At 38.7% G+C, this 16,548-nt stretch overlaps 1 protein-coding gene across 4 annotated transcripts in view; it reads right to left on the bottom strand.

Moving 5' to 3' along the window:
- Positions 1-16,548, bottom strand: part of MACROD2 (mono-ADP ribosylhydrolase 2) — a 1,283,788-nt gene that overhangs the window by 325,600 nt on the left and 941,640 nt on the right. For all 4 annotated transcript variants that reach the window (XM_034764159.1, XM_034764162.1, XM_034764161.1 and 1 more), the window contains one exon: positions 9,459-9,532. In XM_034764159.1, coding sequence (XP_034620050.1) covers positions 9,459-9,532 — 74 coding nt within the window. The remainder of the gene's footprint in view (positions 1-9,458; positions 9,533-16,548) is intronic.

Raw genomic sequence — 16,548 nt, 5'->3', positions numbered from 1 at the left:
CATCAATGAAATGCTACTAGGTAGCTGCTCCAGTCCCTTTGGGTATTTAAAGGGAGTGGACTATATAAGTGTGACTATTATGGCAAGGAAAATAAATCTGATGTTAAGCTGAAAGGGAAGACACCTCACTGAATGTATAAGTCCCAAGGCAAAATTCTCAGACTTCTTGTGTCCATCTGCACTCAATATGTAGAGATAAATATGAGATCCATTGTTCCAAGCTCCCGCTTCAACCAGCTGTCTTTGGAGAGTGAGGAGCCAAGGCTATATTGCTGAAATCACTAAAGAGAACAGAAGGACCAGCCAACCATAGCACAAGAATAGCTGAACTGGGTTGCTTGGCTGCCTTCGTTGTCTCTGGAGGCAGGGCAGCCTCTGACTGATTAGCTGACCAGGGAGCAGCCCCTTTAAATAGTGAGCGGCCTGAAGAGAGGAGAACTGTTCTTCCCTCCTCTGCCTCATACCTCCTAGGAAGCCGCTTGCCTCTTCCACAGGCAGTTGGATAAAGCTCTGAATTGTTAGGACAAGATCTGCTAGGAGCTGGTCTGACCTGCAGAGCCTGATTGCTGCTGCAACAATTGGCCAGTTCCTGCATATGGAGACAGAAGGCGGAAAAAACAGAGCTGAGAACCCAGGGCCGCAGGGAAATTATGGGCTTTGAGGGCAAAAACAGGGCTGGAGGACAACAGAAAAATCCAAAAAAAGGCCACAGGGCAAGTGGGAGAAGAGTAGTGGAGATAAAAAACGTGGAGGGGAGAAAGCACTAGAGCAGTGTATTGAAATGGATCTGGGGGTTCAACCAGGACAGGGAGTTTTGGAGATCAAAGCAGGACATTGTGATGTCCAAGGTCTTGAACCTGCACCTATCAGTGCCCAGAGAGCCATTGGATGCTGGCTGCCACCTGATGCCTGCTGAAAGCTGCCAGGCAAAGAACTAGCAGGACTGCAGCTGCAGCCATGGCAACACCCATGGGAGCCCTGACTGGAGGATCACCTGGCTCCACCAATTGGTCCAACCATGCTATTTAAGCCAGGAGGCAAGATAGGCAGCTGTCTGAGCAACTGAGTGATTCCTTATTGCACTTGTGCACGTTTCCTGCATTCCGCACCCAACCCTGCTCCTGTTTCCTGCTCCATTCCTGGCTCCTGCCTTCACCTGTAGTTCCCACCATGCAGCTGCTATGTGCCTGATCCTGGCCTCACGCCTCTCTTCCAAACATTGCTTACTAGTTCTGGCTCTGACTGCCAGCCCCAACTTTTGACTCTGACTCTGGCTTGACCCTTGGCTTTAGTATTTGGTATCTCACCCTAGCTCTGATTCTCAACTTCAATCTCTGGCTCTGACTCTGGTCATCAGGAGTTTGACTCTGGTTGTGACCGTCAACTCCATTCCTGGAGCTGGATGCCTGCTCCACCCACTAGGCCTGACTTCTGCTCTGATCACTAGGCCAGACCGCTTACATCCCAGTCTCTAACATACCGTCCAGTAAAACCCAGGACAACTGTGAGGTCTGCTCTTAAACCTGATAAGTCACACCTCACCTGACTCCCTCCATTCTTCCTGATACAGTCATGTGACAGCGGTGAAGAAATTAGGAAAAGACCTGTTTTCTTCAATCACTAGAACAAGGAACTTTATTAGAATAAGGAAAACAGCCTTATGATTAAAGCTACTCTGTCTTTCCCTCTTCTTGACTTCAGATCTCTTGCCTAGACCATTCCCCATCCAACCCCCTGGTGCCTGGCTTCCTGCCACAGTTTTAAAGATATAGTACTCAGATCCTTGCAGAGTTCGCAATTCTTCTCTCTGAAGTTTTTCTCCATTCTTCCTCCCCATGCTAAGATGCTGTGTGTGGCTAGGGGAGAAAATGGGCTCTGTAGGTTCAAGCTGCCGTACCAGTTCCAGCTGCTACCTCCACTGCTAATCCAGGCCAATCAGATTGAGTCCACATAACTCATGTATATCTGCAGCCACCACCACTTCAGCAAGCAGACAAACACAGGTGCCATCAGTTCTCCCTGCTGGTAAGGCAGTGTCCAGCCAAGGACCAGGACTATGGCTGTCATGCAGGAAAGGCAGTTTTATTTCAGCTGTTAGTGGTGAAGAACATCACTGTAACTGATAGAGCACGACGTCTGTGTATGCGTACACACAAACAGAGGCTTTTCAAAGTTGGCCACTGATTTGAATATTAACATACTACATTAGACATTACTGATTCAGGATAAAGTTAATATCTGGCTAAAGATTCTGGCTTGCTGTCTGGGGAGACCTCCTCCTATAAGTATGCTAAAAAAGGTGATCGAATTTCTAAATACCTCTCCTCTTTTTGGCACTTATTGTCTGTAGGCACTTGGTGTGAAAGCTTTTCCATTACATGGACAGTCCATATTTTACTATACCACAATTTCATAGCAGGAGTCACATTTTTCCAATAATGTGCAATACAAAGTCTAGCTGTTAACAATAAAAAAAAAAATTCATTTGTCACACCTGAGATACCACTTTTGAAAACTTTGGCCTGGATGAAATCCTGACCCCACTATAGTCAAAGACAAAACTTCCACTGAGTTGAATGGGCCCAGGATTTCATCCATTCTGCTATGTTGCAAATCCCACGCCCCTCCCGCCATGTTCCATCCCCGCTAAAAAAAGTGCACACCTGCTAGCTAAAACATATGGAGCCAAATGTTACCCACTTAAGGCTACAAAAATCTATTGAAATATTAATCCCAGCAAAGAATCAGGAACATATTGACTTATTTTCTATGAATGCATTATTCATCCACATCAGTTGTTGTTTTGATGGAATGGGTGGCAGATACATTTCGCAGATTTTTATTTCCCTAGTTAGGTGCATACTAAAAGTTGTAGCATTTTGTGCAAGTAAAAGAATAAAACCTCTGCTATTGAATGTAAGTTCTTTTTTGAGCAGCGAAAAGGTCCTGAGGCCTTTCAGGTCAGTGACATAAGGCATCGCACACATTGGGAGTTTTCTTTTTTTTTCCCTTTTGAGGTACATAATGTGATTCTGAAATAAAAGTGACAAACATTTTTTAACATTGCATATGTTCAAAGATCTCTGCCAAGAAAAAAAAAAGAAAGAAACAAACTATTGAGACCAGGAGCTAAAAGTCCCACAGTTCCATTGTGATATATAATGGGGCAGTGTCTCTGACCTTGTCAAATTAGCACAGAAAGAAGCATTCTGAACTGTTTAAGGGGCTTAATGTGCATTTCTTAAATGAATTTCTAGAGAATAATTTCCTATAGGATGGAACCCAATTCTATTCTGTGCTCTGAAGAACCCTGTTAAACCTTGAGAGGTTTATGAAATATGAAAATGTAGTTTGCTAAAGAGAGAGCCTAGGTGGTCTGCAGTAAATTAACCCAGTACTGCTGATTACTACCATTCTTCTGAGTTTGCTCTAAGGGATTTCCATGCTTACAATATAATACCATTTACTAACTGCTAAACTAGATTTGCCCTCTGGCTGCAAGTCAGCAGATATAGGTGTAAAACATGGCTAGAAATTAGTTTGACTTAGAGCTACATTTCAAGACTAGAGCAGAGCTGTGTGTAAAGCACAACTAAATACAAATTGTTGCTTATTGTATTGTTTTCCCTGGTGAGCACGATGTAGTTAAGTTTTAGACTGCGATACAGTGATGGTCAGTGCCCTGCCTGCCAGGTATAAATTACTTCTGCTATACTGCATTTAATATTTAGTGTTCAGTAAATCAGGATATGTCTCTGTAAGGGTTGTTTTGTAACAATTAACCTCAGAAAGAGGCTAGCTCAATTTGCATGATAATGAGACATTCATCCAAGAGACACTGAAGTTAAACATGCTAATAAGTTTTTATGTAAACACCTGAGAGTTGGTCACAACAATGGACTTGGGTAAAAAAACCTTTTATTAAACGCAAATCAGTTTTCCAGTAAACACTGCCACAGACAAACTGATAAGGATCTACTGTGAAATACAAGGAGATGCGCCAGCAAAGCAATATTTTCAATGATTCCAGGTTGAATAGGAATACATTTACTATATTCTGAAACAAACGGACACATAAAATTTTCATTATTGCATCAAAAGGGGGGAAAAGATTACATGATGGTAGAGAGGTGTTAGTGGGGATGGTTGCCTCTCTTTTCAGGAACATGACAGTTTTTCAGGGATATGACAATTTTCTGTACTGTGCTGTATTACTAAGTTTACAGCCTTGCTTATGTCATAGTGAGTAGACTATCACTCTGTTTTTATATCCTCCTATAACTTTTATTTTGCAATTTACTCTGCATTTTGTACTCCAGGCCCAAAAGTACCTGATATTTTCATTTAAGGTAACTGGAACTGAATATTGTTCAATTGGGGTAACCACTGTTGGACATCTTGGAGAGAAGAGACAAGGAACTTGACTTTCAGAGGATGCCAAGTTAGGAATAGATGTATCTACACTTGGTTAAGTGCAAAATAGACTGTGGTCCCCTCCTCCTGCTCCCCAACAACAGTGAAACAAGATAGCTGGAGTTGGTTAGTGAGAGCAAAGGAACAGCCAAACAATCTGAAGGATGTCAGGCCAGCTGTAACAGGGTGTCAAGGTTCTTTTCTCTTTATCCACCCTGTTGGAAGGAGATACTGACTAATTCATGCAGACTCATTATGGCAGGTGTGCTTCTGGTGTGGAGTTAGGAGTGGCACTAATTAAAGGGATCTGGTCTCTACAGTGGAGAAGTCTCTGCAAGGAAGCCCTAAGAACAGCCAAGCTTAGGGAGAAAGCTTAGGCTGAAGTTTGTTGTTGTTTCAATTACCAACAAAACCATACCTGAAGAAGAGGGTAAGTGTAGACTAAATACAGTAGACCACATCCTCAGTTGGTGTACATTGCTGTAACTCCACTGAAGTCAATGGAGCTTTGCCAGTTTACACTGGCTGACTATGTCTGGAGCACACAGAACTGCAGCTGAATTTTGGGGAGGGTGTGTGGGAAGGGGAACCAGATAATGTACTCTTATCATATGATGGATGATGATGACGATGATGACACTCTTTCCATTCCACTAGTTTCTCTGGAGGATATTAAACAGCCGGTATTAAAGACACACCTTTTTAAAATTAGCAGGTCCAGATAACTAGCATCCAAGAGTCTTAAAATAGCTATCTGAGGAGCTCGCTGGACCATTGATATTGATTTTCAATAAATCTTGGAACACTGGGGAAGTTCCAGAAGACTGGAACAAAGTTAACGTAGTGCCAATATTTAAAAGGGTAAATGAGATGACTCATGTAATTATAGGCCTGACAGTCTGACATTGATCCTGGGCAAGATAATGGAGCAGCTGACTTGAGGAAGAGGACTTGATCAATACAGAATTAAAGGAGGGTAATATAATTAATGCCAATCAACTTGGGTTTATGGAAAATAGATCCTATCGAACTAACTTGATGCCTTTTTTGATGAAACAACAAGTTTGGTTGACAAACGTAATATTGTTGATGTAATGTACTTAGACTTCTCTAAAGCATTTTACTTGGTACCACACAACATTTTGATTAAAAATTAGAATGATATAAAATTAATATGGCACACATTAACTGGATTAAAAGCAGACTGACTGATAAGTGTCAAAATGTAATCTTAAACGGGAAATAATGATCGAGTGTTTGCATTTCCAGTGTGCTCCCACAGGGCTCGGTTCTTGGCCCTATGCTATTTATCATTTTTATCAATAACCTGGAAGAAAATATAAAATTATCACTAATAAAGTTTGCAGATGACAAAAATTGAGGGAGTGGTAAATAATGTAAACACTGACACAGAGCAACCTGGATCGTTTGGCAAACTTGGCACAAGCAAACAGCATACGATTCGATATAGCTAAATGTAAATGTAACATCTAGGAAAAATGAATATAGGCCATAATTACAGGATGACTGGCTCTATCCTGGAAAGCAGTGACTCTGAAAAATATTTGGGGTTGCTAGTGGATAATTAGCTTAACATGAGCTCCAGTGTCCAAAAGGGCAAATGGGAGCCTTGGAAGTATAAACAGGGCAATTTCAAGTAGAAGTAATGAGATTATTTTACCTCTACATTTGGCACTGGTTTGCCCACTACTGGAATACTGTTTCTGGTTGAAAAATTGGAGAGGGTTCAAAGAAGAACCATGGGATTGATTAAAGGGTTAGGAAGTGTGCCTTATAGTGATAGACTCAAATCTATTTAGCTCAACAAAGAGAAAGTAAACAATTATAGTCTGAAAGAACTGACATGAAGAACAAATATTTAATAATGGGCTCTTCAATCTAGCAGAGAAAGGCATAATATTTCCCTGGGTGGAAGCTGAAGCGAGAGAAATTCAGACAGGAAACAAGGCATAATTTTTTAACATTAAGAGTAATTAATCATTGAAACATCTTACCAAGGGGCATGGTGGTTCTCCATCAATGGCAATTTTAAAATCAATATTGGATGTTCTTCTAACAGATATTATGTAGGGAATTATTTGGGGGAAATTCTATGACCTGCACTATACAGGAGGCCAGACTAGATGATCACAATGGTCCCTTCTGGCCTTGGAATTTATAAGTCTACAAACTGGTTCCAAATGTCAAAGTTTTCTTCTCACTTTTATGCAAAGTATGATTTTTAAAGATTGCCCTTGGTACAGAAATCAAGTATGTTTTTGAAGATAGTAAGAAATATTTTTATTTTATTGCTAATCTATTTATGTTCACCTTGATAAACATGTTAACGTCTAGTATTTTAAAATGCACGTCAGAATAGATTATGGAAAACCATTCAATTTATAAGAATTTTTTTTTCTAGAACACTAGTTAGACCTTTTCAGTGATTACCAACTGATGGCCCACAGTGAGGTTTCTCCTACTGGTATATGATTTCACACACAAATCAGATCTTCAGCCAAATCAAGCCCCCCTCCTTTTCTCCAAAAATTAACAAACGGCCCAAGAGATTACTTCTGAATTGTTGCATTCATTGATATATAATAGTCTAGCATGCATCATGCTTTAAAATGCATCACACTGAGGACTTAGATTTGATGTGCTCCTAAGCACCAGGGAACACAACAATATAATGGGGTGGTGCTATACTGGGACCCAAGACAGACACAGTGACACAGCTGGACCTCCAGTCCATCTTTAGAAGTACTGATGCTGTAAACACATGATTTTGTTAAAAAGATTTGTACTGTGGCGGCACACAATGGCCCCATTCAGGATGCGGGTTCCATTCCACTAGACGGTACACAGAAATATAGGAAGCTAGGGTCCTGTCTCTGAAGAGTTTACAAAAGAAAGGAATGATTATAGTGAGCAAGTAAAGGGGTGGGGGATCTGCAGGCTGGAAGGCTCAGAATTAGAAGGAACTGGTTTAGAGAAGGCAAGAAAAGAAGGTAGCAAGTGCTAGTCCCAATGTTAATGACTATTTACACCAATATATGCGGTCTGCAAACTACATGCCACTTTACAAACAGATTGAGTCACATTCCTTTCCCTAAAGTGTTTACAACTCAAGTAAAACACACAGAGAAGATAAGCACTCCCAATGCAATCCATGACTGCTACAGCTCTTCTGAACTCTTATAACAAGGCTGCCATTCAAGCCAGAGACAGGGATTTCTAAGAGCCTGGGGAGGACATTATATCAAGTTAATTGAAGGAGCTAGAAAAGCGCCGGGGCAGCACACTGAGCCAGAAAGGAGTAGGAAGAACCAGAGAAGGAGAACAGGACATAGGAAAGGTTCAAATATAGGCCAGGCAAGGGACAAACATAAGGGAGGTATAGATAACGTCCAGGGAAATAGATATTTGTTGTGTCTTAAAAACAATAGCCTAAGACATAGAGCAAGATGAGAAAATAGCTTTTGTCTAAAGAACTCTTGCCCATCTGTTTTACTCTAATTTGCAGTCTACTTTGCCAAAAGAAGTCAGGCTCCCTGAAGCACCATTAAAATAAAAATGATTAGGAAGGGAACTGAAGCAAATAGTACACACAAGTTGTGAGACGCAGATTTAGTTCTGGAAAAGGAAAGGTTGTTTGTTTGTTTGTTTGACATTTGTAGTGAAAAAGCACAAAATTGAAATAGGATCAGGCAAAACACTGAAAATGCACAGGGCTGGATGGAATATTTTCAGTTTCTACCATTACATCTGTTTTAGGATTTAATAAACCAGATACAAATAGCCCAGACTTTCAAAAATACAAGCATAAAGTTAGACCTCTAAGGCAAAGTTTAGCCACCTAAAAAAATGGCCAGATTTTCAAAAGGGCTGACTAACAATCTAGAACAGCTTTTGACGTGAGTCTTGAAGACCCATGGAACTCTGGAGAGTCAGGCCAGTTTTTTAGAGACTTAAATATGGACATCAGAGCATAACTTTGGTCATCCATTTTAAAAAAAACTTCGCATACAATTTTTGCATTCAACTCTAAAGTTGCTGAAAATACTGTGCTCAATTTATCACTTAATATCCCTGGACAATCTTGGTAAACAGAATCCCAAAGATACATTTCCAAGCTGAAATATCATATAGATGATTATTTTGGAAACCATTCTAACCTGAGCTGTGCAAAATTAAACATTTTGTGAGAAAAGTATTAAACAATGCTAGACACTTTGAAATCCGATGGCTTTCAAAATATGGAAACAGGCATAGCTTAAATTTAAGACATCATGATTATTTTATTCATTCAGTCACTTTTTTCTGCTCAATTCTCCAGTTCAGTGCCACTTAATATATTCCATCAGAGTTAAGAAGAAAAAAAAAGGAAGAAAAGAGAAACAGAGCAGGAGGTATGGAGACCACTCTGTTGAAAGCATTTTGTTTCATAAAAAAAAATAACCGTCACGACAGTGTAGTTGTGGAAGTAGTTCAGGTCTGTTAATGTTTGACATAGGTGTGAAATTTTAAGTAAGTAGACAGTTTCCAATGAAAAGTAATACTATAATAAAGTGAAAGGAACCTAAAAATTAACGAACTCAGAGATTATTTTCATCATAAAGCTCTTTGATGTAAACCAGCTCCTAAAAAACTACTGTCCCTGGTAGTTGTTCTACTGAAGCTCATTATATACATTCCCTTTACAGGATTCTCTTCATTTTTATATGAAAACTTTGTCTCTCAGGAACAACTTTACGCAGAGGATGTGTTTTTACTTTGCCTAGAAACGTCACAATGAACAAGCAATGTATTGTTTCAAATAGAATATATTTCCCTTTAGCCTCCATGTGGCTTATTAAATATGATAATACTCCTGCTATATATGGTCCAAACTACCACTGATGTTTCGCACCTGCTTTGTTGTATTTTACACAGTCCTAATTTCAAAGGATCAGTTGCATACTTATTACTATGGTCTTTCACAATTTTGGGGTCAAACTAAGTAATCCTGAAATCTGATCAGGAAAGTTTTTTTTATTTCATACCTCATTGTGATTCTTGTTCAACCATTCCTTAATAGTGGTAAGGGCAATAACGGCAGCAGGCTCATTTGGAAAACCTGAACAAAGAATGGAAATAAAAAGAAGAAATGGGTTAGTTGTGTGTGTATAAATACATACGGAAAATATAAATGATCTGATAATGTCATGTGCTACAATATTTTTTAATCAGCAGGAGCTGGGGATTACAATTGGTAAAAGTTTTCCAAATTTACATTTATCAACATTTTGAGTTTAAAGAAGGATGATTTGCAGTTTTTTTAATTAAAATATCATCCCATTTAAATTCCAGGCATATACCTAGTCAATCTTTTTTAAATTTTGAAGTGTTAAATTAAAAAAAAAAAAACATGGCAAGTTTTTTTCCCCATATTTTGATCAACTCTATTTGGCAAAACTCTATTATTCAAGAGTCGTAGAGTACAGGTCATACCACAGAATTGGAAATAAAACCTTTATATCACACAAACATGTATTATGTGTATGCTTCATAACAAATAGAAAAACTCTTTTAGAAATATCTTAAGAGTTTTTAAAATCTATTTGCCTGTAAAACCACGAGTCCAACTCTGAGAGCCTCATAAGGAGGAAAACAAATGTAACATACATTTTAGAGACCTCTACTAATCTACTATGTAAGATAACATTGTAAATGTAAGAGTTTACTAAGGATAACATTTTGAATATAAGGTCAGATATTTCCAGATATACCAAAGACAGTGAAAAGAATTTTCCAACAGTATAGAGCTCATTGCCTTCATGGTTTGTACGTATAAGACCAAACGATGTTTTCATTGCTTTTCCTAGGAAATTCCAAATTTGAAGGGATAGGCTATTTTTGTGATAAGTATTTTAAAAAAAATAGAACTGTGTGAACACTGTTCAGTGGGTTGGATTATTAAAATATTCTGGGCAGAGATAAAATTGTGGGTCAAATGCGACTGAGTTGGGCAAAAGTGCTAGAAAGAAACACCTTTATCACAGTTTGGTATACATCAGTGTACATGTATAGTATTTTACACTTTATTCACACACCACATAGGTGGAAACAGTTCCCCACTTCCTGAAAGTGAAAAAAGAAAACCCCTCAATGGCCTTTTGTCCATTGCCTTGCAGCTTGATGGGCCTAATTCTCATTTGTACTAAGGGTACATTTAGACTCATTTTAGGATCTCTTTAAATTGCCAGAGCAGTGACCATGACATTTAAGGAAACTCACCCCTTTGGAATTATTTTAATTGTTATGTTTGTGTGCCTTAATGTTAGCCAAACAGGTGAAAGTATTTACATGCTTCAAACGAAGTGTCCATTTGCTTTGAGTCATGTCTCCATAACATCATTTCCCCCAAAAGAAGGATTTTACCATCATCAAGTGCACAGTTTTGAACTGACAAATGAGATGTCTACTGTCTATTAGTTTAGTAGGTTAAAACACAGACAGACATTAATAGCACTTGATTAGTATTAACATTCAATATATGCAAATGTTGTACACATTTCTCATTAAAGAATAAACCTTTCCTTTTAGGGCCCAAAACCAGAGAGGTGCCAAAGACCTTCTACCCTTATTGAAATCAATGGGAGTTGATCAAAGGGGGTTCTCTGCAATTTGCTGGTATGATCCCCTAGGGTTGCACGTCCTTGAAACATTTAACAAGGATGCTGTTAAGTTTACTTGGTCCTCCCTCAGTGCAGTGGGCTGGACTTGACTTCTCGAGGTCCCTTCGAGCCCTACATTTCTATGAGTCTATGACTCTAAGTTATCAAAGCAAATTCCTCATACCACAAACCAATGATCAGTTCTTTTTTAAACTAACAGAACCCAAAGTGGGCTTTTCTTAACACTATCAGACAGTCAAATTCTGCTCTAGTTGTATACTGATAACATTGACTTCAAACAAATACGTGTGAATGCACCCCAGGGAAGAATCCAACTCTTTGTATGAATTTCATTTCAGTTGGGTAACAGACATTTAAAACGGACATCTGTTACATGCAAATTAATAAAACTCTTCCTATCAAACCAGGCCAACATTTCCCTGCCTTGTATTTGACATGTCTGCATGGACACACAATGGTTGGGTAGTAATGCCAAGCATATTTCAGACATCAAAATTTTACCATTGTGTATACATGGAATGTTTAGTTGCAGAACAAGTCTACTTCTAGCAAGATTTGCCTTTAAGACTTGATTTTCCTCCCCACTGCAGGGTTCTTGCCCAAAGCTGTGATAAAATATTCTCAATTTTATGGAATTATAAATCCCTAAGTAAGTTGTACATTATTTAGAAAAATGTTTCCATACTAACTAGCCTTAAATAGAAGTTGATCTACAAAATTGGTGCTCATTTACCACTAAATAGCCAGGATGTGAAAGAAACAGCTTGGGGAACAAAATAAAAACCCTGAACTCTACTTATAATTTCAAGAACTATCTTAAAATCTATAGGAGCCTTTTATGACAACAGTTACCAAAAAAAAATAAACCTGATTACTTTACACATTTTTTTCTGGCAATATTGCTGAAAAAGATAATCACATTGGCTTTATGCATAACTAATACACAATGACAAAAGGATGGAATTTCGCTTGCTATTTTGTACTCTCTCGGTACAAAAGGCCCTACATGTGCCTGAATCCAGTGAACATGAAAACATTTAGCTTTGTAGACTTAGGTGAAGAGACAAAGTGCAATGTGATCTTTTAAAACATGTTTTTGTTTTGTTTTTATCTTAAATCTGCATTTCTCAGCCATAACAGCCCTTGTCTGCTCACTCCCACCCTCCCTCCCGCACACATACTGTTTCCTTTCTGCACAAAAAGCAATCTCTGTGAGCACGTGGGAATCAAATTACTTGAAAGAAATGAGTTTGAGGAGCGTCATGGTTAACCAATTGCTGGAGCAGCAGCTTAGCCAATTCTGACTAACGGCTCAATTTCACAAAAGATAAAACAGGTAAAGTAATAAGATCGACATTGGCCCATATTACTGCGGTGAATGTTCCTCCAGAATACTGAAAAGGACAAGGGCACAAAAAGCCAAGGGAGCATTAGCCATAAGGTACAAGCAAACTCTGTATCCACACAGCATGTTATTTGAATTATTTGGGGGAGGGATAGAATTTCTCTTGTGAAGTTTAAATTTAATTTAAAAGAAAAAGTTTATTTATACCCACAGCCCCTAATATGAAACAGGTTTTCCCAGATTCTCCAGTGGCTAAGATGGCAGCATCTTGGAAATAATACTGGACAGCAACGTAAAAACATTGAGAATCATCTTAGTTGAAATGGAAATTTTGATCTGACCCTCACCATTCTGCTGGGACTGCGAATTACCACTCACATTCTGTTAGCAGTAGCCATTTTAAAATCTTTTACTATAGCAATATGCCTATCACAGTTGGCAGGGGCTTATGTTGCACCCACTATGTTAGCAGGGCTGGCACGCTGTATAAAAACGCTGATGGATTTCTGCTGACTCACTGAGATAGGTGTATGCATCCGAAGAAGTGGGCTGTAGTCCACGAAAGCTTATGCTCTAATAAATTTGTTAGTCTCTAAGGTGCCACAAGTACTCCTGTTCTTCTTTTTGAGATAGGTGTGGCTCATTAATCCTACATTGGATTTAAGATGGCAGAAGGAACTAGGGTATGAGGCAGACAGTTCCTAAGGGATTTGAAAGAAAGAACTCTAGGCTAGGCTGAGCTTTGTTATGGTATAGTTATTTCACACTGCCAATAAAAGAATTCCAGAAGGTGGGGTGAGTGTGGGCACTCACCCAGTGTGTGGATTGGGAAAGGACTTCAGCCATAACTAGGCCCTGGATGCTACAATGGCATAGCTCCTGTGGTGCGGATGCTGACGACAACGAGAGAAGGGGTTTTTCCATCCCTGTAGGAACTCCACCTCCCCAACTGACGGTAGCTAGGTCAATGGAAGCATTCTTCTATCAACCTAGTTACATCTACACTGGGGATTAGATTATGTCGGCATAGCAGCACTCAGGGGTGTGGAGCCATAGCTATGTCAACCTAAGTGTTAAATGTAGACCAGGCCTAAGCCTATTCACAATTCCCTGTAAGTTTCTTCTTCTATTATCCCAGAACATTAACATTAATAAAAGACTCAGAAACTGCTATTCATACTTGCTCAGTCTTCACAGCCACTGTTTTCTTTTCATACTATTCAAGATTGGTTAGCTGTCTTTGTCTTTAGCAAATATTGGTATATATGCTGATATGTTCATTCTCTTGATTTCCAAAAGTGTGTTATCAAAAAGGTGCATGTTTTAAAAATACGCTTTAGATAGCTAATTTAAATAAAAAGAGAATCAAAAGGATCTTTCATCAGTTTTTCCCCTCATGCTCCCTAGTTTTAAAAAAATCAGTTATGCTTAGGGCTGGGCGGAAAAGAAAAATTCAGTTGTGTAAAAAAAAATATTGAGGTTTCACCATTTGTTTTCATTCCTATGTGGAACAAAAACGAGACTTTTCAATAACTTTCATTAAAGAGGAGGAGGAGGAGACCCACAGCCATAGGCATAGTTTGCAAGGTAGGCGTGGAGTTTGGGTAGGCATGGGAATTTGTCCCCTCCCCGATGCGTATTCCTGTTGGCCTGACTGGAGCTGTCCCCCAAATATAGAAGTCAGACTACTCCTATGTCATAGCAGAACACACCCATAGTCCAGTAGTAGAACATTTGCCTGGGCTGTGGGAGATCCAGGTTTCAGGACCTTCCCTTTGGAACAGGGACTTGAACCTGGGTCTTCCACCAGCCCAAATGAGCATTCTAACCATTGGGCTATTGGCTTTTCTGGGCACTTGCTTTCAGTTCCATCCTGCACCTGAGAAGCCTTCACAACTGAAGTTTCATTGAAATTAAAACATTTCTGTGAAAAGTTTCAGTTTTGATAAATCATCTTTTTCTGATGGAAAAAAGTTTTATCGAAAAATTCCCAGCCAGCTCTCATTATGAATGAACTGCATCCTTTATGCACTTTTGCATATATCTATTACACTTGGTGACAGCCTGTGAAAGCTTCAAAGATCTTCAAACATACATGCTCTGGTATCTGTTTCGGGACATTTTATCTTCTTTCTTCCTGGGAATTACAATAGTGACCAGAGAAATGGTTTCTGAAACAAATTCTGTGCTATGCAAGCTGTTCCAATTCCCATTGTCATAATTCTTTGGAGGAGAGATGATAAAAGAATTACTTTGAATCATTTGAAAGAGATTATATAAAAGAGAAGCCGATCTTTTTAGGGAAGGAGGATGGTGAGTAAGAGTGAGGTGAAAGGGATAGTCATTGAGGATATCTGTTGGGGTCTCCATTCCATCTTCTGTTATTTCCTGGAAAGTGATTAGCATGATTTATTCTGAGGACAAAGAGCACAAAACTCCCCTCCTTCATTAATTTATGGAGAACCTGATGAAATTCCCTGTAGTCAGACACTCTGGGGTAAATATTCAGCTTCTTGTGCTGTGGGAATTTACCAAAGGAACATCCATGCTATTGTTAAATGGTATTGCATGCCTAATTTGCCTGTGCAGTATGTGGAAAATGTCCAGTGAGTAACAATATAATGAGGATTTTGTGGGAGAATATTAATGGAGTTCTATTTTAGTGACTCAAGATTGTATAGAGACACTAAGGGTTTTATTACTTAGGATTGACCCAGAGTAAAGTTAAGTACTAAGGGTGAAAAATGTTACTGTCAGTTAGTATGCAACCAAACTAGCCTATTAACAACACATGCAAATACTAAATAGTCCACATTTAATATGAATATTAATGGAGTTCTATTTTAGTGACTTCAAGATTGTATAGAGACACTAAGGGTTTTATTGCTTAGGATTGACCCAGAGTAAAGTTAAGTACTAAGGGTGAAAAATGTTATGTCAGTTAATATGCAACCAAACTAGCCTATTAACAACACATGCAAATACTAAATAGATCCACATTTAATATGATGTACTTCGAGATGATAGACACAGGCAATTTCTACTAGCATACAATATTAACTGAAACAAATGCCAGGGAAGAGATTCACTTCAGTGACTTTAAACAATGGATAAGTGGCAAACTTAGTCAATTTAACGGGGACTCCTAGTGTTGTCTGTAAACCTACCCATAGTAGGAAACAAGTCTGAAATGGAGCTTGCGAACATAGTCCATCTGCTGTATAGTTACTGATTCATTTCAGACAGCTTCATACTCTCTTGTGGCTTCTAAAAAAGGTAGCTCTTTGTCCTTAATATAGTAATTTACATCTTTTAATGCTTTGCTTTCAAACAATTTATGAAACAGAAGTGAATACAAGTCTGGACAAAATATTCTTATGAGTCTCTGATAACCAGAAAAGTAAGTAAGATGGCATGTTTCTGTGTGCACCAAGATATTCTAGTTAGTAGATATCGACTGTATTCGCAAATCACACCTGATTCCTGCTGTTTTATCAATATGAAAAGATGAACAGAATATCTTATATTTGTTTTAAAAACTTTTCAACTCCAATCAATAATGTTGAAAGTAAAATCTAATAACCGGAACTCAATAAATCATTTTTATGTATTTTGGAATTACACCCAAACTATTTCTGAAGGCATTATTTTTTGCTGGTTAATTTTGCCAGTCCTGAAGTGTTTGGTATGTAGCAATGAGCAAAAGCAGTGGTGCTGGTGTGGCAATAAAGACTATTTTCTAGGTTCATCTTAAAGAGGTGTTCAACATTCACCCCCAAAATGTTCTGAAACCACACACTGATGCATGTGGGATGAAAATGTGTTCTGAATACACAACAGAACATTGAATAACTGAGCTGCATTATGGTCATGTGGATTAAGCTTAGCTATTGCGGGCATTGTAATCATAATAGTGCAAGTCTATCATCAGACATGATGCTGTAAAGAGACAAAAGAACTATATATGATAACCCTACCTCAGGCATAGCTTGCAATACCTGCAGTTGTCCTTCAGTTGTGAAAACTGAAATCACCTAATGCTGGGGTAACTCATTACAATGGTAAATCTGACCTTTTTGGAAGCAAAGATGCTAGTGTTTTACCAACTAG

The sequence above is a fragment of the Trachemys scripta genome, chromosome 3 (assembly GCF_013100865.1).
Source record: "Trachemys scripta elegans isolate TJP31775 chromosome 3, CAS_Tse_1.0, whole genome shotgun sequence".
Lineage (NCBI taxonomy): Eukaryota > Metazoa > Chordata > Testudines > Emydidae > Trachemys > Trachemys scripta.
This window is presented reverse-complemented; position numbering and strand designations above follow the sequence as displayed.